General features: G+C 50.7%; 2 protein-coding genes and 1 long non-coding RNA gene across 4 annotated transcripts in view; 2 read left to right on the top strand and 1 right to left on the bottom strand.

The window, feature by feature from the left end:
* KLHDC1 (kelch domain containing 1) overlaps positions 1-3,819 on the top strand; it is a 30,178-nt gene extending 26,359 nt beyond the window's left edge. The window contains exons 11-13 of the mRNA XM_075427285.1: positions 2,307-2,391; positions 2,720-2,772; positions 2,915-3,819. Of these exons, the coding sequence (XP_075283400.1) occupies positions 2,307-2,391; positions 2,720-2,772; positions 2,915-3,089 (313 nt within the window). The 3' untranslated portion in view covers positions 3,090-3,819. The remainder of the gene's footprint in view (positions 1-2,306; positions 2,392-2,719; positions 2,773-2,914) is intronic.
* LOC142362067 (uncharacterized) lies at positions 1,925-4,142 on the bottom strand. Its single transcript, XR_012764623.1, has 2 exons — positions 4,096-4,142; positions 1,925-3,697 (listed from the first exon to the last, which is right to left on the bottom strand). It is a non-coding gene; the product is annotated as an uncharacterized LOC142362067 (long non-coding RNA).
* On the top strand, positions 4,113-18,715 carry KLHDC2 (kelch domain containing 2). Of its 2 annotated transcripts, none has more exons than XM_075427284.1 (14): positions 4,113-4,197; positions 5,615-5,782; positions 6,625-6,704; positions 7,721-7,838; positions 9,196-9,311; positions 11,909-11,990; positions 12,075-12,158; positions 14,491-14,571; positions 14,649-14,707; positions 15,058-15,167; positions 15,634-15,706; positions 16,442-16,529; positions 17,496-17,548; positions 17,791-18,715. In XM_075427284.1, the coding sequence occupies exons 2-14, from the start codon at positions 5,627-5,629 to the stop codon at positions 17,912-17,914; spliced, it is 1,224 nt and encodes a 407-aa protein (XP_075283399.1). In that variant the 5' UTR covers positions 4,113-4,197; positions 5,615-5,626; the 3' UTR covers positions 17,915-18,715. The 2 variants fall into 2 exon arrangements, with proteins under 2 accessions (XP_075283399.1, XP_075283398.1); XM_075427283.1 differs by having other exon boundaries at positions 4,162-4,264.
* Positions 18,716-18,806: the final 91 nt, after the last annotated feature.

The raw sequence follows: 18,806 nt of genomic DNA, 5'->3' as shown, positions 1-18,806 counted from the left end.
TGGAAACATGGATAAAAGGAGCCACACCAAAAGCCTGTCTCTGTATTGAACTAGTTTGAGTGTGAAGTACTTGTACTGTAATTGTGTCCCTGTTCTTACACAAGACTACTGCAGGATCTCTGCAGCTGAAAAAGCCTTAAGTCGGTCCTGTTGCTCATATGACTTTACAGCAGGACTTAAAATGCACTGGTAGTGATACGTGTATGCGTACTACTTTATTTCTATGCTTTTATAATAATACACGGTATATCACACATGCATTAGTGTATATTCATGATGCTTCTGTGAAATTGAGTCCCTCCTTAAATTCTGTAATGAATAATTTCCATCAGCCTTCATTTTTAATCATTTCTAAAAAATTGTCTTCCAGGTCATAGATCTCTGATTTTGTATTGGTAGAAAATTATTTTTCTTCTTTTTGTCCATCGCTTGTACTTCAGCTAACATTTTGCATGCCGAGTTAAAAGACAGAACAAATTGTACGTTAACTTGTAGACTCCCAGTGTTTTCATTACAATGTAATTCTGAAATTCTAGTTAGAAGAGCTGTGTAAAAAGGTTGTATCAATTCAGCATCTGTATAATTTAAATAACATGCTTTATCAGAATGTTTAGGTGATAAGTTAGAGCAGCTGTGAGAGGACATAAACCCTGTCAGGCTGTAGAAAAAAGCATCAGGTTGCGAGCTAGGAGGTCGACAAAGTCAAGGCAGGAAAGGCTTCCCAGTGTTCTGCGGTGATGAAGTCCAGGCCAGAGTTTTCGTAATGCAGATAAGGCAGAGACAGATCTATGGACAGGTATGAGGAAGAGAAAAGGTGGGATACAGCTTAGCCTAAGGAGAATGGTGAATAATTACTGATATGAATGGAGTAAGAAAGTGAGAACGCTTCCTTTTGTGTGAAAGTTCTATCGGTGTGTGTTATTTTGGTTAAGTAGACTTAAAGGGCCAGAGCTCTGTGGTGATAATCATCTTGTGATACCAACTTCAGTAGCTGTACACCAGTAGAAAAATTACAGATTTTGATCTGCTAATCATAAAAAGTAAATCTAGCAAGGTGTAGCTGCTGAAGTAGCAGAGTTTTTGTTAAAGCAAGATTTGACAAGTCAGGTTTTGGTTTGGTGTGGGGTTTTTGTAGCAAGTGCTTTTGTATGCATAACATGAAACTTGGGGGCGTGATGTCAGTAACTGACACACAGAAAACGATCCCCAGGAGTCTTTGGGGGAAGCCTAAAACTGAAACAGGACACCTTGTGCTCTGAACCTCTCATCCCAGTGTTCGGGGGTAAGAGTCAGTACCGAAAACCCCACAATCTTAAAGCCATGAGAATTGTTGTTACGAGTTAAAGAAATAGTGGAAAATTTAAAAAGAGGAGAAAAAAAATGAAAAGCTGTTCTTGGCAAAAGCTTGTTTTGTACAGTTATTTTGTTTTCTAAAAATTTTCCACTGTAACATTTTGTTGAAGTAGTGATAAATAAGAGAAAGTACATATAACTAGAATACTGAAAGTCAAATGACAAAAACGTATTGGTCTGTATGAAATGTAATCATTCATCATGAGATGGATAGTCACATTGCTCTCTCCTTTTAAAGAAATGAGTGATGTCATGTGTTAAGGTATTATTTTTTACTTCTGAAGACTGTTAAAATAATGTCTTTGTCTTGGTTTGCTGAGAAGTAAGGGTTCCATTATGCTCTGTGCATGCGTGGCGGCCTCTCCTTCCCATGTACGGTGTGAAGCAATTGACCCATTTTGGTAACACTGGAGAACAAACCCAGGAAGCTCAGAGATACTAAGGCCCAGCGAACTCTGTGCAAATCAGTGGCCAAACAGAAGAGACTCTCGTGATTGCCTCACTCCAGTGGGCGCTCAGGGCTCATTCCCCGTTCTTCCCTAGGAACGGGAGGTCTGCCATCAGACGCAGGTCGATTAAGAACAGGCTTTATTGCTCCTGCAACTCACAGAGCAACTGTAAAACGCATTATTTAAAATAGTAAAATTCTCCCGGGTAAGTAGCAAGGCCAGTAAGACTTCAAGGCTCTGTGCATAAGCAGTGGAATCACACGATTAGAAAAGTGACCTTTCCATTTCAGCTAAAAGGAACTTAGATATCCCTTTAGCAAGAGAGTCTTTTGAAAAGAAACTTGAATACGAAGAACGGAGGAGGGTCCATGTGAGGTGACGAGGTTAATACGCAAGTAAACTTACTGCTTCTCTGAAACCCTCAAAAACATTCAGGTTTTAGATTTGTTTTATGACGACACACAATTGCTCGGTCACTAATTCTGTTCATAATTTTATTTCTAGATTGTGGCATACAGCCTGCCTTGGGAAAGAAGGAGAAGTGATGGTGTTTGGTGGAAGCAAAGATGACTTGCATTTCATGGACACAGTCAGTAAACTGAATAATGAAACCTTAGCACTGTAATAATTAAATTGAAATAAAGTTAGTACAATTGCTGGTGTTATTGGGTTCATTGATAACATACACTGCTATGAGACATGACCTTGGGTATTCTCAGAAAGAATTTAGAAGGGGTTTTTCCTTGTTAGGCTGATAAAAAGGAATTAGTTATTCAGGTTCTTTACAAATAATTATTTAAGTATTCTCAGTTTAAAATTATGCATGCGGTAATAAATGTTCCATTAATGTAGAGAACAGCAGTTTTTCTGAAATAAGCTGTTTGCCGTTTTAATGGTTCTTTTTTCCCGTCGATCAGGGTCACTGCAGTGATTTGTTGATCTTCCAGACTCAGCCTTACTCACTCCTCAGGTGAGCTGAGGTGGTTGGCACCGAGTGTCTGGCTTAAGCCGCTACAGCACTGTGCTTTCACACGCAGGTCGTGAGGTTGCAGGCTGTTTACTTAAATCCTGCTTTTTTCTTCTTTTTTTTTTTTCCATTTCTCCTTCTTCAGGTTGTGTCTTGACTGCATCGGTAAAAACGCAGCTCTCTTAGAGAATCAAATACCGTGCTTGCCATCCAAACTTCTGCAGCAGGTGCTGAAAAAAATCACGTTCTGGGCTGCGGTCAGCCACCGGCAAGAGAAGAAGGCCGAGACGGAGCGGCAGAGCCAGCTGAACGGCACATGAGCAGCAGCCACGAGACCGCGGAGTGCTTCGGTTCGTTTGCAGCGTACGAGCAGCGTCGTTTGTTAGTGAACTTTACTAATGCAGAACCAACCGTTATGTTAAGCTGAGTTTCTAAGTGGAGTTTGAGAACAAAGAAAAACCCTTTCTATGGAAGTCTCTTTTGTTTTCTGCGTTACAGAAAACTGATAAAAACTTCGTTTGTATATATTGTTAACTCCTGCTGTTGTGGTCTTAACGAGACAGTCCATACAACTTGTTCTTTTCGAAGGTGACGGATGATACGGAATGTTTCCCGCTGGATAAAACACAGCTTAAATCTAAAATCTTACCCCAGCCTTTCCAGAAAGATAAAACCAGCTCAAGCACAGCGTCCTCGGAAGATTCACGCTCGTCGCTCTCGGAAGAGGTACCTCGTTTGCCAACGCTGCTGCTCCACCGGGCTCTGCCCTCTGACCGCCCGCAGCCGAGGGAGAGCGGATGCTGCGGGCGCGGTGTGGCCGTCAACATAGGAAAGCTTGGATGGTTTTACTACGTTTCTGTAACCAAGGAGTCCTTTTTCAAATAGGTTGTATATTGTATTTCGGATGTGTAAAGTTTCTATTTAATTCCTGTTTAAACAACAAAAAAAATTTGCTTATTTATTGTTTACAAAGAGCCAATGTAGTACTTGCTATTTTTTCGTTTCAAATATTAACAGGAGCACAGTCATTAAAATTTTATAGAGTTGAACCCGGATCGCTTTTTGACATTTTCTTTGCAACCTGTAAAATGTAATGGAGGGAATCTTTTTCAGGAGCCAGCCCTCTGCTCGAGGGAAGGTTCGTGAGGCGCAGCCGCCATTTTGTACCCGTTACCCTTTAACCACTTACTGTTCCGCGGAGAGGCCCCGCTCCCGGCCGGGGCTATCGCAGCCCCGACTCGCCGCAGCGAGTCGGGGCTGCGATAGCCCCGGCCGGGAGCGGGGCCTCTCCTCAGCGTCTCAACCCCCCGGCAGCTCCCACCATACCGGTAGCACCGGGCAGCGGCGGGGCGGGACTGCGCCTGCGCGGCGCTGCCGGAAGTGCGCTCCCGCCCTGGCCGGAAGTTGTCTCCGCGCGGCCCGGCTGAGGTGAGAGAAGGAGGAGGAGGTGGTGGCCGCGTCCCGCCCGCGCACCCCCCCCGTTCGTCCCGCCGCGGTACGGAGAGGGTCGTTCCGCGCAGCTCGGGTGATGTGCTGCGGGGATGTCGCGACAGGGAGCGTCTGTCGGTCGCGGCGCGGGTCGGGCTTGGCGTGAAGGGGAGGGGGTGGGCAGCCAGGCCGCGAGGGGCTCGGGGGTGCCGGGACTCGTGAGAGGCCTTTCGGTAGGGGGCTGGAAGGGTGCTGAAGGGGGACCGAGCTTGGCCCCTGTGTCTGAAGTAGCTAAAAAAAAAAATAACTAAAATATACTGATCGCTGGGGGTGGGGGGGTGTCAGTAAAAATCTGGCTAGCGTAAAGCAGACGGATTTCTTTGAGGTGTGGCTTAGGCTTTCTAATTTCGAGCATAATTAAAGCTCAAAAATAAACAGCCGAGGGTGGTGTAGTGCCTCCGTCGCTGGAGCGATTCGAAGGGAACGAAAATCTGTCAGAAGCGGTGCGGGTGTGGAGGACTTTGTGCGAGCGTGGGGTTCGGTTGTCTCGTTCAGGTCCTCTTCGCTTTGCCTGGTTGCACAGAGCCGTTGCTGGGTCTGTCCGGCTTCCCTGGCCTTTTGATCCGCATCTGAAAATATCTGTGCGGTGACGGTTTCATCTCGTAGCTGTAGGAGAGCCGAGAGCAGAAGGCGACTTGGGAACGGCTCGTGATCAGAAGGCGACTTTGGCTTTTCAGGGTTCCTCCGGCTCCGTTACAGCCTGTCCAGTGTGGCTGAGCAGGGCTGGCTCCAGCTTCTGCACCTGGCTCCGTTCCTCCAGCAGCCGGGGTGTTGCGTCGCCGGTGAGCCCAGTAGCAGCACAGTCCTGGGCTCCTCGCCTGCCGGAGCCCCAGCGCTGAGGCCGCTCTTGCTGCGCACTGCGCAGAGGCCCACAGTGGTTGTGTTCTTCCCAGGGCACGCTGGGCTTTGGCCTTCTCCGCGCCGGCACGATTTGGGGCAGTGGGCTTTGTTCTGTGGGGTTTTTCCCAGTGTCGGTAACATGTCCTGCGTTTAACAGCTATCAGAAAGTTTGTGCGGGGTAGACGTGGCTTTAGCAGCCCAGGCCTGAAAAGCTGCAGGAGTTTTAACTTATTTGCAAACCGTGCTGCAGGCAAAGCTTTCAAACGTGTTCCATTGTGGGTCGGTTTTCTGGTCATCAATAACAGCTAAGTGTCATTTTTTAAAAAAGATAGAGACTTGACTTGAATTGGCAACTGAAACAGAAATTACACCCAACTGAGGAATGCCCGTCAGAAGCTGATGGGATAACTTCTTCCATGGAAACATCTCTGTGCAAGAAGCACCAGTTTGTAGTTCCCCTGTTTTTTCCCTCTGGTGGTTTCCCCTGACGGTGTTCTGTGTTATTCTCTGTGCGTAGCACTGCATCGAAATGGCCGATGATAACGAAGACCTGCAGGCAGATGAAGAGCTCCCGGCTCCGGCTGAGGACAGCTTCGAGCAGCTGGAGAACGACAGCCCCGCCGAGCGCAGCGGGCACGTGGCGGTCACTGACGGGCGCTGCATGTACGTCTGGGGAGGCTATAAGGTACGCTGCCCTCGTTAAGTAAGCCTGCTGCCACCCGTGCTGCGGGTGATTACGCCCCATTACTTTGGGAGTGACTCTGTAAAATCCCTCCCCTGGGAAAGAAGAGCTCCAGTTAACGACAGAGAATATGACATCGAAGAGTTTTGAAATACTGAAATGAATTGTGACTGTCAAGTGCAGATTGTGGCAAACAGATAACTTCTGTGGCATGCAGGGTGTTGTTTGCCTTTGTCAGCTCCTGTGGCTGTTGGAAGAGAATGAAATGCTGTCACATTTGAAACGCACACCGTGCAACATGGTGCTTTTATTTACAGCGTGACCGACACAACTACGTATTGCGTGTTAACGAGCACGGGTTGGTTATTTGTCACACCGGGGTGCGGGTGCGCTGCAAGCAGAACCAAGTCATTTTACAGTTTTGACAGGAACGAAGATGAATTGTCAATGAACTCAGTAAATCAATCGGTAGCTCAAGACAAAGCTTTGGTGTATTGTTGTGGTGGTATCATGCGGAGGGTGGGGGAACTAGAAAGGAAATTTTGGCTCATTTATGCACGCTAGATATCCTGCTTGGGCTGTGAAAAGGAGGTTTAACTTCCATTTACCCCAGTCCCTGGCTCTGCTGAGAGCTTGTCTGGCCCCCAGCAGAAGCTGCAGTAGGCTAATGCCCGCTCTCCGGGGGCTGCTGTGCAGGTGGGAGGTGCAGGAGTGCAGCAGGCGCTGCTCCTGCTCTTTCTGCTCCGAGACCAGATCTCTGAGGGGGGGCAAACATTGGTGGGGGTCTGTAATTCAGTATGGCAGGTGTCCCTCTGATGTGGCTTTTTCTTTCTTTCTTTCTGCAGAATGCCCAAGTTAGGGGATTTTATGACTTCTATCTGCCTAGAGATGAAATATGGATCTACAACATGGAAACTGGAAGATGGTACAGTAAATAATTAATTGCTGGGGGTTTTTTTTGGGGGAAAAAAAGATAAACTCTTAAATTGGTACAGAAAGCTGAGGGTCTGTGAGCAGAGAGAGAATTCCCTGATCTCTTTGTTCCCACCAATCAAACTGTTGTGTAAACATGTGAAGTATTTCCAAATATTTCTGGGTTTTTTCTGTGAAAATGACAAATATGTTTTCCCAGGGTGAAGTAGGAAAGGCAGCTTGGACAGGAGTGTGTGATCAAGAGTGTGAAGCATTTTGAGACGCCTGGTATAGGATGTAACACCTGAAAATTGTATTTGTACCACTTTTGATTACAGTGGTACATTGGTGAGGGAACCCGCACCGAGTTTTCTATGTGTTCTCTTTTTAAGAAGTTGTTTTTAAACGTCGATGCAGCCAAAGAAGCTGCTGTGTCACCTTAGATCAGTGGGAGCCTGGAAGCTGTGTGAAACCTGCATGCCTGATGGTGCGAGAGAAGGGAATCCGGTGCTCTGGTTCGGTCACTGGCTGGGCCTTGCGCTGCGAAGCCGAGTCCCCTCGGGCCTCACAGGAAGTGCGGTTTCAGCAGTGCTTCCAGTCCTCATCGTGGTTAGGGAGAGCTCTGGACGTGGGCTGGCAGCTCGTCTTTGTGGCTGTCATGTTTACAAACATTAAAAATCCAGTGGCGAAATAGAAACCTCCGGTTTAAGCAGGTGCATCTTCTTTGCCTGAGGATCTTCCTGGGAATTCTGAACGTGAAAGGCATACTAAACTCCTGAACTGGGCAGACGGGATTCCTCCCGCTCAAAACATGTATTAATTAAATTATCTTTTCCCCACCCCCCTCCGTCATACCAGGTTAGTGTAGCAAATTGTTAAACCTGCAAGAGTGTGAAGAACTTGTAACGGAATGGTCCACAGTGACCTACGGTAGTTAGAAACACGCTGGTAGTGTTGCAGAATTCCTCTCCAGAGAAAATCACGATTGTTCATCTGTATCAGAGAAAATATTATAAACTGTGCTTCTAGGAAGAAGAGTAAAACAGAGGGAGACGTTCCCCCTTCCATGTCTGGAAGCTGTGCCGTGTGTGTAGACAGAGTGGTGTACCTGTTCGGGGGACATCATGCGCGTGGCAACACAAACAAGGTTAGTAATTTAAAGATAAATCACTCCTCACAAGTAAGTTCTTCCTCATTAGTTTTTGTTTCCATTTTTTATAGACTAGAGGTGGCCTTTTCAGTTAAAAAGTATCCATCCAGAGCAAGAAATGTGTAATCTTAACAAATCCAGGAAACATTTTCTTCGGAATGGCTGGAAGGTTGGGTCTCATTTCAGAGCTGAAGCGTTAATCCCAGAAGACGCTGACCGTGTGTCCAGTTGCCATGTCCTCCATGGCTTCTGCAGCACAGTATTTTCATCTGCCGGCCGTATCTCTAGTTCTTGGAAGCAGATAACCGGCTTCCCCAGCCTGGCAGCGGCTTCTCTGGACGCAAACTCGTTGAAGCCGTGTTCTTTTTGTGCTTGCCCAAGAAGCTTTGACTAACGAAATTCGGTGCTTACTGCTTGGATTTTTTTCCGACACGGGTGATTAGCTGGCTGACTCTGACCAGTGGAGACTATTAATTTCTCTGCAACAGGTCAGAGCGCGTGACGTTTGTAAAGCAGGTCAGCCTTCAGCTCTGCATTGTTTGGTGTGATGATGGTGCTCTGGTAGCTTTAGAGTGCCAAAGAAACACCGAGACCTGTCTCTTGGTTTGGTTGCGGTTGTCCTTGAGCAGTTCACCCTCTGAACTGTGTTGCCTGGGCGCTTTGGAGTGTGCTGCTTCTGAAAGATGGGAATCTCCAGAGCTCTCTGCAATAGTGTCGGGGGTGATTTGTAACTGCTCTGTAGTTATTTGAAATGTTATTCTTCTCCGGAGTCTCTGGTGATATTTTCTGATGCTCTGGAAGTGTGGTTTAAATTAAACAGGCTATTTGGCCTTGCTCTGAAATATAAACTGAAAGTAGCTTGATGCAGTGCTTGCAAACTGTGAAAAAAACTACGTTTATAAAGTACGCCTGGCTTCCTTCCTGCTGCGGTATTCTTCCATTTCATTTAGTTTATGTGTGTGTATCAGCTGCTTCTCTCCATGTAAAATGGTGTAACACCCAGAGAAGGGATGATACTGTAAAAAACCAGGGTTTTTTTTTTTCTTTTTAAAGAAATTTTTTCTTCTAAGACAACTGCTGCTTTGTACACACCTTCATTGTATTCCGTTTCAGCTTTTGGGTGGTGCAACCCAACGTCCGCAGTGCTGTTACTTTGGTAAAAAAAGTGTTTGGGGCTTGAGTCTGCAACAGGATCCATATTTTGTTCTAAACATGGTCTGTGCAGCTGGGAATAGAACTTTTAACCTATTTCTATACCAGTTCATGCTAATTAAGAGTTAATATTTTAACATCAATCAGACTTGAGCTGTGAGCTAACTGCGTGAGTAAAAAAAATCTTTTTTATTTTCTGCAGTTCTACATGTTAAATTCCAGATCCACGGACAAAGTGCTGCAGTGGGTGAGAGTGGAGTGTCAGGGGGTGCCCCCTTCATCGAAGGACAAACTTGGCGTTTGGGTGTACAAAAACAAGTAAGGCTCGAGCAACGAAGTCAGCACAGCTCTCCGTGCTTTTAATCACTCTTGGTCTTGCCATTGTTGTGTCTTTGTGTTTGAACAAGAGCTGCAGGAGGACTTGTTGCCTGCAGCGCGTATGTGCCTCGGGAACGTGCTGGATTTCTCCCCAGCCAGCCTTTTAAAACTGCTCTGTCCTTTAACCGGTGATAAGCGAAAAAAGCTCGCTCCCAGTTTGGGTGTACGTAAGCTGCAAAGTATCTGCACGAGTCACGGTCCAAACCGTAGGCTCAGTACAGGCAAATCTTCCAGGGTGCGTTCTCAGGACGTCGCCTTGAAGGCACCGCACCGTGGTTACTTGTGTCAGCTTCACTCCTCTTGGCGATCGCGTCTGGAATTGCTCTTCGCGGAAGCCTGTTCTAGGATTCCCCGTGTCACGCAAAACGCAGTCTTTTGGTCACGTCTTGTGGGACAGCTTGTGTTTCTTTGATAGCTGAAGAGCAGGGAGCCATTTTAATCTTAAAGTTACGTGTGGCTTTTTCAGCAACGCACATGCGGAGTTCAGTGCGGTTTGTGCTGGTTCCACAAACCAAGGAATGCGTTAGGTGAGTCGCTGGTGATGTTACCTGATTTAAGTGTTGGGAGAGGGTCCCAGCAGTGCCAGAAAGCCCTTTGGCACTGCAGGCCTTGGAAGAGACGAGGAAGACAAGGAGAAGGTGTTGAAGCCAGATGAGTTGACCTGCAACATACGGCTGTTGCCTTGCTTGCTGCTCCCCTGAGCAGGGAGCCGTGCAGTGAGGTTGCTCCAGCCTTCTGGCGCTGGGGCATAGATGGAGGGAAGCCCCTGTTGCGGGCAGGTAGTCTGCTGCTTCTGCAAGCTTGCTGTGTCCCAGCTGCTCAGGAGGTCGAGGATGGAAGTGAATTATCCCAGGGGAAGTCAGGGGCTTTGGGCTCTCTTCCTGGAGTGTCTCCCCAGGGCTGGTTTCTCAGGGGGTTCCTGGCTTCCAGAGAACAGGACTCCAGAACGCTCTGGTGCAGGTGAACAGAACTGTCCCCTGGCAGGAGAAGCTGGGAAGGCCGTTGCCCGCAGCACGGGGCTCTCCGCAGGCTGTGGGGCAGTGGGCATGCTGCTGGGAACGTGGTGCCAGGGCTGAGGAGGCCTGGTGCGAATAGGAGGTGATGCTCAGGGGCCTCTGGTTCTGCCTCAGTCACAGCTGGCAAGGGTTGCAGGTCCTGACTGTCTTGTCACGTCAGGGTAGGGGTTTAAGCTGGTGCCTACAGCACCTTACCTGGGCAGCGCAGGCGTCTGCTGCCTGTTAGGACAGCTGGCCTTGGCTGTGTCGTCTCTGGCTCTGCTGAGGCAGAGGAAGCCCGAGACGCCGTGTGTCCCTGTGTTGGAGCCACATGTGGTGGTTTGGGTGTGTGACACCACAGATGCTGTGCTGCTTTGTCCTGTACACGGAGAGAGAGCTGGCGGTTACGATGTTCGCTGGGTGATTTGCTGTGGAGACTCAGGAAAGACAGGGAATTGCCCGTGGTGCTAGATTTCAGATCCTTGAGATCATGAGGAAGAACTTCTTCACCCTGAGGGTGACGGAGCCCTGGCCCAGGCTGCCCAGGGAGGCTGTGGAGTCTCCTTCTCTGGAGATATTCCAGCCCCGCCTGGACGCGGTGCTGTGCAGCCTGCTCTGGGTGACCCTGCTTGGGCAGGGGGTTGGGCTGGGTGACCCACAGAGGTCCCTGCCAACCCCTGCCATGCTGGGACTCTGTGATCCTTGACGTGAAGAGAAAGGTTACGGTTAACAGTACTTGGTGTGATCAGTTTATATGTAAACCTGTGCGAGACTGGAGTTGTGGATGTTTAGTTAGGGGGTGTAGATTGTTTTCTGTTACTTCATAATTTAATAAGCATTTCTGCCAAAGGGCTGCACTTAGTTTCTACTAAGTGCTAAAACCCAAACGTAAAGGTAAATTACATTTTAAAAACCAAAACGAACAGTAAAAACAGATGAGTGACTGTTTCTCAGGCTTTGAAACAAAATGCAGTGAGTAGGAAGGAAAATGTCTTTTCCCCCAAAAAAACCCTGAAAGCTTTCCAGGCAGCTCCGCTGGTGGAGGGGCTGCTGAGTGTAGCAGACATCTCCACAGTGACCGTGCCCGAGTTACGATGCTCTCCCTGGGCGGCTTGGGGGCTTCTCTGTGAAGAGTTTGGGCTTCGTGAAGACGGACAGCGGGCTTGGGAAGGGTGGAGGCGGGAGGCTGCAGGGAGAAACCCCTGGAGCTGCTGTGTGGGGGCCCCAGGAGCAAAGGCTGAAGCGCAGCAACCAGGCAGCAGGGCTGGCAGCTTCGCACCTTTGGAACCGGAGCAAAGCTTGGGAGCCCGAGGCCTGGGAGGCGGCTACGGAGGGATTTCAGGTCGGGGGTAGGGTCGGTTAGGCAAGAAAAGGCCCCCACACCTGGAGGACTTGTGCTGTAGACATATGGGGAGTAATGAAGCCAGAGGAGCTTCCCTGCTCTTGCTGCCTTGTGTCTGAGCACAGCCTGTACAGAACTTGAGTTTGTAGCCAGGGCTGTGCCCGCGTTTCTAATGGAGCTTGGTGCACGTTTTGTTTCAGGCTGGTATTTTTTGGAGGCTATGGTTATTTTCCTGAAGGGAAACAACGGGGAACTTTTGAATTTGATGAAACCTCTTTTTGGGTAAGTAAACCTTGAAGCAATTTCTATTTAAACTTTAATATTTAATCAGTGCTTACTAAAACTGGTTGCTTAATGTTTTTAAAGAATTCAGGTCTTCCTAGAGGGTGGAACGACCACGTGCATGTTCTGGACACGGAAACTTTTACGTGGAGCCAGCCTATAACGACGGTAATTATTAGTCTTGCGTCGGTTATTTGAAGTTAGAGCCCTCGAGAAATAAGCGCGCTGTGTGCCGTATCTCTTGTGGCATCTTAGGAAAAGAAGCCTGACTCTGCTAGGCCCGGGTTCGCCACGCTCGTTTGTGTCGGGGCGGAAGGGAGCGCTGACGGAGCGGCCGCCTGGCGTGGCTGTGCAGGGGGAGCAGCGGCCCGGCAGCAGGGGCTTTGCACAGCTTCTCGTGGGAAGCTGTCCTAACCCGCTGGGTCTCGGGGCAGGGGTCCCACCTCCCTGGCATCATTTTAGAAGATGTGGTGAACTGTTCGCAAGCAGGAAGCACGGAAATTCACCCAAAATAAATTTTTCCTGCCGCCTCCGGGGTATTAACCGGTCCCTCAGCACCAGGAGCTGGAGGAGCGGCTGGCGGGAAGCACCGCACCCGCAGCCCTGCCGGTTTCTGCTGTTCAGCGTCGCTCCTGGGACACGCAGAGTCTGTCTGAGCCAACCTGGGGGAACCTGGCCAGGGGCTAAAGCTTAGGGCTGCATGGCCAGGGCTGTCTTCCCTGCTCGCGTAATTCCCTGCCCCTTCTGCTCTTCCCGGCGGAGTGCGAACGTTAATTTCTCTGCCGTGTAAGGACTGCGTGCGGTGTCGTGAGCTCGTGTTTGCAGTCTCATCTCCAGCGTGCTGGTGGGGGAAGGACTGTTACAAGGGGGGTTTGAAACGCTGTTGGTAGAACCATCCTTGGAAGCATCCCCTCAAAATAAAAATCACCCGCTGCCGGTTCAGTGGCATTCCTGAGGCCATTTAAACTGAACTTAAGAAAGCTAATGGGATCCTGGGATGCATTCGGAGGAGTGTGGCCAGCAGGTTGAGGGAGGTTCTCCTACCCCTCTGCTCTGCCCTGGTGAGGCCCCATCTGCAGTGCTGTGTCCAGTTCTGGGCTCCCCAGTTCAAGAAAGATGAGGAGCTACTGGAGAGAGTCCAGTGGAGGGCTACGAGGATGGTGAGGGGACTGGAGCATCTCTCCTACGAGGAGAGGCTGAGGGAGCTGGGCTTGTTCAGCCTGGAGAAGAGAAGGCTGAGAGGGGACCTTAGAAATGCCTCTAAATATCTGCAGGGTGGGGGTCAGGAGGACGGGGCCAGACTCTTTGCAGTGGTGCCCAGCGACAGGACAAGGGGCAATGGGCACAAACTGAAGCAGAGGAAGTTCCAGCTGAAGATGAGGAAGAACTTCTTCCCTCTGAGGGTGACGGAGCCCTGGCCCAGGCTGCCCAGGGAGGCTGTGGAGTCTCCTTCTCTGGAGATATTCCAGCCCCGCCTGGACGCGGTGCTGTGCAGCCTGCTCTGGGTGACCCTGCTTGGGCAGGGGGTTGGGCTGGGTGACCCACAGAGGTCCCTGCCAACCCCGAACATTCTGTGATTCTGTGAACTTCAACCACTCATTGGTCCTCTCTCCTCTCCGAAAACGGGAAAATTGCCTTTTATTTTTTTCTGTCTTTCTCTCTTCATCTCTTTTCCTGCTGACTTGCTCGCACGCTTCAGTGGCGTTGTGCTTGTGGGGAGCTCAGGGAAGCTAAATGTGTGGTTTCCTGCCGTCCTCACTGTGCTGTGACGGTTGGGTACGTTTCACCTGGGTGCTGAACTGTGGCCAAAACAAAACAAAACTCTGCATAATTGCAATCATACAACACCGCTCAGAGTGTCCCGGGCGTGTTCGGGAACAGGCACATGGAGTGATACTGCCAGGGAGTTGGAGGAAATGAAATTTGAGATAAGTAACTCTAGGTTACCAAAGAGTCGCTTTGTCTTACTAGATACAGATCTCAAATACTTCAGAAGTAACTCAAGAAAAAGACTGTTTAATGATTTATTATGTCATTGTCTCATTTACAGTCTGAGGTCTTCTGTGACTTAACCCGCTTCTAAAAGGAAAATTTATACCTTGACACGTAAAGAGGGGGAAAAAACAAAAACTGATTTTTAATGAGTTTTCTCATCTTCCATCCATCACAGAAAGCAAGTTTCTGCACCTAGAGTGACTTAGTGGGTGTTTTTTCACTTTCTGTTCCTTGCTGGCCTTAAATCTGACTTGAGTTCAGCCTTTCGTCTCGGGCGACCGATTTGTGCAACGTCGAGGCCTTGCTTTGCCCTGAGTCTGGGTGAGCTCTCCCGGGAGGCCTGCGGGGGCCTGGCCCCTGCCCTGCGGCGCCTGCTGCCGCCTCCCCGGGGGCGTGCGATGGGCGTCCTCAGCCCAGCTCTGCTGCGGGCGTCGGGAGAAATGCCTTTTTCCTTCTTTTGTTAACGTCTCGAATAAACTTCTTACTCCACATTTTCTTTTCGCAGGGTAAAACTCCGTCACCACGAGCTGCTCACGCCTGCGCCACGGTTGGGAACAGAGGCTACGTGTTTGGTGGCAGATACAGAGTAAGCCCCAGCCCGGTTTCGCGATGGGTTACTGCAGCCCGAACCGAGCATTTCAGCCGCGTTCTGCTTTATTGTAGGAGTCCCGAATGAACGACCTTTACTATCTGAACCTGGATACGTGGGAGTGGAGTGAAATGTAGGTACTAAAACTCGAATTCTTTGGTTTGTAAAGTGATGGGAAGATGACATTTTTATTCCCTTCTCACCATTCTAGTGAAACTTGGTAAACTCCGGCAAGTAAGTAAACGCAGGCAGAACTGATCCTCCCGCTCGGGGGCTGACTCGCGCTGTCAGGATCTTTCAGGTATTGATAGGAGCGAGAACGCTTTTACTGCGTCCGAAGGAACGGAACTGGCTGTTGGGCTGTGAGCTGTGCGCAGCGTGAAGGCGCATCCTTCAAATGTCTGAAAAATGATGAGAGCGGGAAAGAGCAGCGGTGTTTTGTTGTCGCACGTGTGTAATTCGCGGTGCTTTCGTTGACTGCAGAATCACGCAAGGCATTTGCCCAGTTGGCCGATCGTGGCATTCCTTAACACCAATTTCCTCAGATCACCTCTTCCTCTTTGGAGGATTCACCACCGACAAGCAGCCATTGAGTAAGTCATTCCGGAAGGATTTCGTGGTCTCTTTTGTGTTCTGGAAGTTGTGTGCAGAAGCTTGAAGCGTTGCCTGGTCACCTTAATTCTTGCTAAGTTCCTGCTGTGCACTTGTGATCCAGCTCCTTATGGTCAACAGCGAATTTCACAGCGAGGGAGTCACTGTGTGTGTTGAGAGACTGTTATTTATAGCAATTATTCTGCTCTAAAAATGCATCTGATGCAAACTGCGATTAGTAAGAGCTCTACAGTTCTCCATCCTTCCCTTCTGACTTTGCTCCCACAAACCATTATTAAACGCCTTTTTTCAGATGGCCAGCCCGAAGTTTCCTAGGGCTTTTCCTAAAAATCTTGATTTATTTAAGGCCAGAAGTGGACTGTGTTACACCAGGGTACCTGTGTGTTGCAGCAAACACGGAAAGACTAACGGCGTTCTGTTTGTACCCGGGGTTGTGCTTGCTTGCAGGTGACGCTTGGATTTACTGTATCAGCAAGAACGAGTGGATACAGTTTGAGCACAACTATTCTGAAAAACCCAGGTAGGGTAGACACTTTCCTGGGAACTTCCAAAAGAGAGTGAGGCAGCCTTTCGTGTCAGCTGTGGAAGAGAGGACGCGCGTTCCTCTTCACAGCGCTCATTATTCTGCAGCAGTGCACACAAGTGGCAGGGGGGGTAGCGCGCCGCTCGGTGCCTGCGAAGCCGCCGGGAACGCGGGGTTTGGGGTTCGATCTGGCTGCGCAGGCGTCTGAGCTGCCAGGCCCAGCACGAGAGCTGACTGCGGCCTGCGTGTTCTGGCTCTGCCGGCAGGCTGGACGCAGGCAGCGTCACCGTGCTGAGCATCCTCGCTCCTGGCCACTCCTGTGCGCACCCAGGATATTTTTGTCGTCCTGCTGAGTAAATCAGAGATGACGACCCGCAATTTAAAAGCATCAGACCTGTGCTGATGCATGTGTGAGGCGCTGAAAACACTCAGGTCGTGCGAGTCGTGCCTGGACAAGGTCCTCTACAACCTACTGTAGGTGACCCTGCTTCGGCAGGGGGTTGGACTAGATGACCCACAGAGGTCCCTGCCAACCCCGACCATTCTGTGATTCTGTGATGCAGTTACTGCGGTCCCTCTCGCTTGGGGCATTGCTCTGCTCCGGGGCTGGACAAGCTCGAGCAGCGATGCTTCCTGCAAGCTTTTATGGATTAACTTTAAACACGAATCCTAAACGTGCGTTATTGCTGGGGTGGCTTTTTGGTTTCACGCAGTGCTGCCTTCTGTCCCTAGGCTGTGGCATACGGCTTGCGCGAGCGAAGAGGGAGAGGTGATCGTCTTTGGGGGCTGTGCCAACAACTTGCTCGCCCATTCGAAAGCTGTAAGTTTATTTCGAGCTTTGCCTTCCTGCGCAGCCCGGCCCTTCCTGCCAGAGCCGGGGGGGTCTTAACACCCAGCGGGTGCGAAAGGCTTGTTGTGGGCAGCGTGATCTCGTGAGGACTGATGGAGGTGCTTAGACAAAGCTTGAAGGGGAAATGTTGTGCTGCTTTTCTGGAAACCAGGTCGTTAGTCATTATTTAAACAAACGATGACTTAACTTGCCCTCACATGTGTGTTTCACCAGGCGCTTGTTGTCTCCTCACTGCTTTAGCCGTGCCCTGCGCGTCTCACGGGGGTGTTTTCGGGGAGCCCCTCCCAAAGCGGTTTCTTCACTGCGATGCCTACTGGGAGGCCTGGGGAGAGTAGGTGGAAGGGAGAGAGGCTGCCCAAAAAAACCCCCCAAAAACCCCCAAAAACCAAAAAACCCATTGACTGCTGAGCTGGATGCAGACCCCATGTCCAAAGTCCCGCAGTGCCGAGCCCTGAAGATTTGGGAGCTCTGCCCACAGGTGCTGTCACCGTCCTCTGCCTGGGGCATGGCTGCTGGCCAGGGCCGGAGCTGGGATGCACACGGGGCTCGTGGGGCCGGAGCTGGGGCACACACGGGGCTCATGGGGCCCCGCTACGCTTCCAGCCCTGCCGGGGCTGCACGCAGCGCGTCCCGGCTCTGACAGCACGAGGAGAGCGTGGGAGCCCGCCCGCCCTGCGCACCCGTTCCCCTCCAGCTGCTTGTAGGAAGTGGCACTAGGGCTGGTTTGATTCATTTGTAGTTCGCCGAGTACCTGAAATTTCCCCTGGTGCAAGCTCTGGAGAGCTGTTCTGTGTTGGGTTTGTCTGCTCCCCCCCGCCAGCCCCAGGGCCGTGCCCGTTGCCTCCCTTTCCTCGGCTGGTTGGGCTCAGGCTGTGATAACGTGAGTCCACATAACCAAACTGCCTCTCTCTCTCTCTCTCCCCTCCGCCCCCCCAGGCTCACAGTAATGAAATCCTCGTGTTTTCTCTACAACCAAGATCTCTCGTCAGGTAAGAAAAGCAGGCTTCCGCGCTAAACCGTCGCGTCTGCCCCTCCGACAGTTAGCGCAGGGTCACCGCCAGGCCTCCTCCTCGCGTTCCCAAAAGCCCTGAAAGCATTCCTTCCCCTAACGAACGCTGGCAGCAGCCAGCTAGGCGAGGGCAGAGCGCGGTTCCCCTCAGCAGCACGCGTTCACCGAGGAGGAGGAGGACGAGCCCCCGCTGACGCCGGCCGCGTCCCCCCTCTCCCGCAGGCTGTGCCTCGAGGCAGTCATCTGCTTCAAGGAGATGCTGGCCAGTTCCTGGAACTGCCTCCCCAAGCACCTGCTGCACAGCGTGAACCAGCGGTTCGGCAGCAACAACACCTCGGGCTCCTGAGCCCCCGCCGCTGGCCGAGCTGCGCCAAGGAGCGGTCACGATCGCACGCGGCGTGGCGAGCGTTAGACTTGTATAGGTTAAATAGCTGTGTCGTCGTAGGTAGCCGCTTCCTGCCTTTCAGTTGCATGTGAATGGCCTAGAGAGAACCTATTTTTGTGTGAAGATGTTTGCAATAAATGTATTTAATGCAAGTGGAGGTGGAGCCCGTGCTTAAGCTAAAAGTAGTTCTGGGTTTGTCCACGCGTTAGGGCCAGCCCCGGGCGAGACGCGGGGTCGTACCCTGTGGCAGTGCTCGTTACGGAGCCCCGGGTCGAGGACGTCAGGGGCTGCGCAGGAGCGCGGCGGCACGTTGTAGGCCAAGTTGTAGGCCTCGCTGTAGTCAAGGCCAAGGCTTGCTGTGACGGGCACACAGCCCTGCTTCAGCCTACAGCGTCAGGAAACCGCGTCACACTTTGCTTAGGGACAGAGAAACGGGATGTGGCAGTTGTCCCTTGTCAGAGCTGATGAACTGTCGCGAGCCCTCGGCTGTTCAAGCACCGCTGCTCTCTGCGTGTGTGTGGTTTGGTTTTTTGGAACTCTCTCTGTTGTGGAACTTCAGTTGTGAACCGTAGGTAGCAGATACTCTGCCCCGAGAAGGGTCAAAGCGCGCGAGGCTGTTCCCAGCCGGGGCGGGGGCCGGGGGAGCTCGCCTGCGGCCAGCAGCGGGGGCAAGGAGCAGGCCCTGCCGCTGCGGGGAGCGGGCGAAAGCATGTTTAAGCTGTCCTCAAAAAATAAATTAAAAACTTTGACGTCTAGAACAAAGTAATGCCTGTATTGTAATTCCTGCGCCGGTTTCCTCGTAAGCTTTTGCTATGGCTGGGGGCGGTTTCACGTCTCCCTCGGGGCTGCGGGG

This window comes from Opisthocomus hoazin, chromosome 7, assembly GCF_030867145.1.
Source record: "Opisthocomus hoazin isolate bOpiHoa1 chromosome 7, bOpiHoa1.hap1, whole genome shotgun sequence".
NCBI lineage: Eukaryota > Metazoa > Chordata > Aves > Opisthocomiformes > Opisthocomidae > Opisthocomus > Opisthocomus hoazin.
This window is presented reverse-complemented; position numbering and strand designations above follow the sequence as displayed.

Bases quoted from the DNA above. Each gene is read 5' to 3' on its own strand.
- KLHDC2 (XM_075427284.1), top strand. From the start codon at position 5,627: ATGGCCGATGATAACGAAGACCTGCAGGCAGATGAAGAGCTCCCGGCT. The intron at 5,783-6,624 runs GTACGCTGCCCT...TTCTTTCTGCAG, and splicing joins ACGTCTGGGGAGGCTATAAG to AATGCCCAAGTTAGGGGATT. The intron at 9,312-11,908 runs GTAAGGCTCGAG...GTTTTGTTTCAG, and splicing joins GTTTGGGTGTACAAAAACAA to GCTGGTATTTTTTGGAGGCT.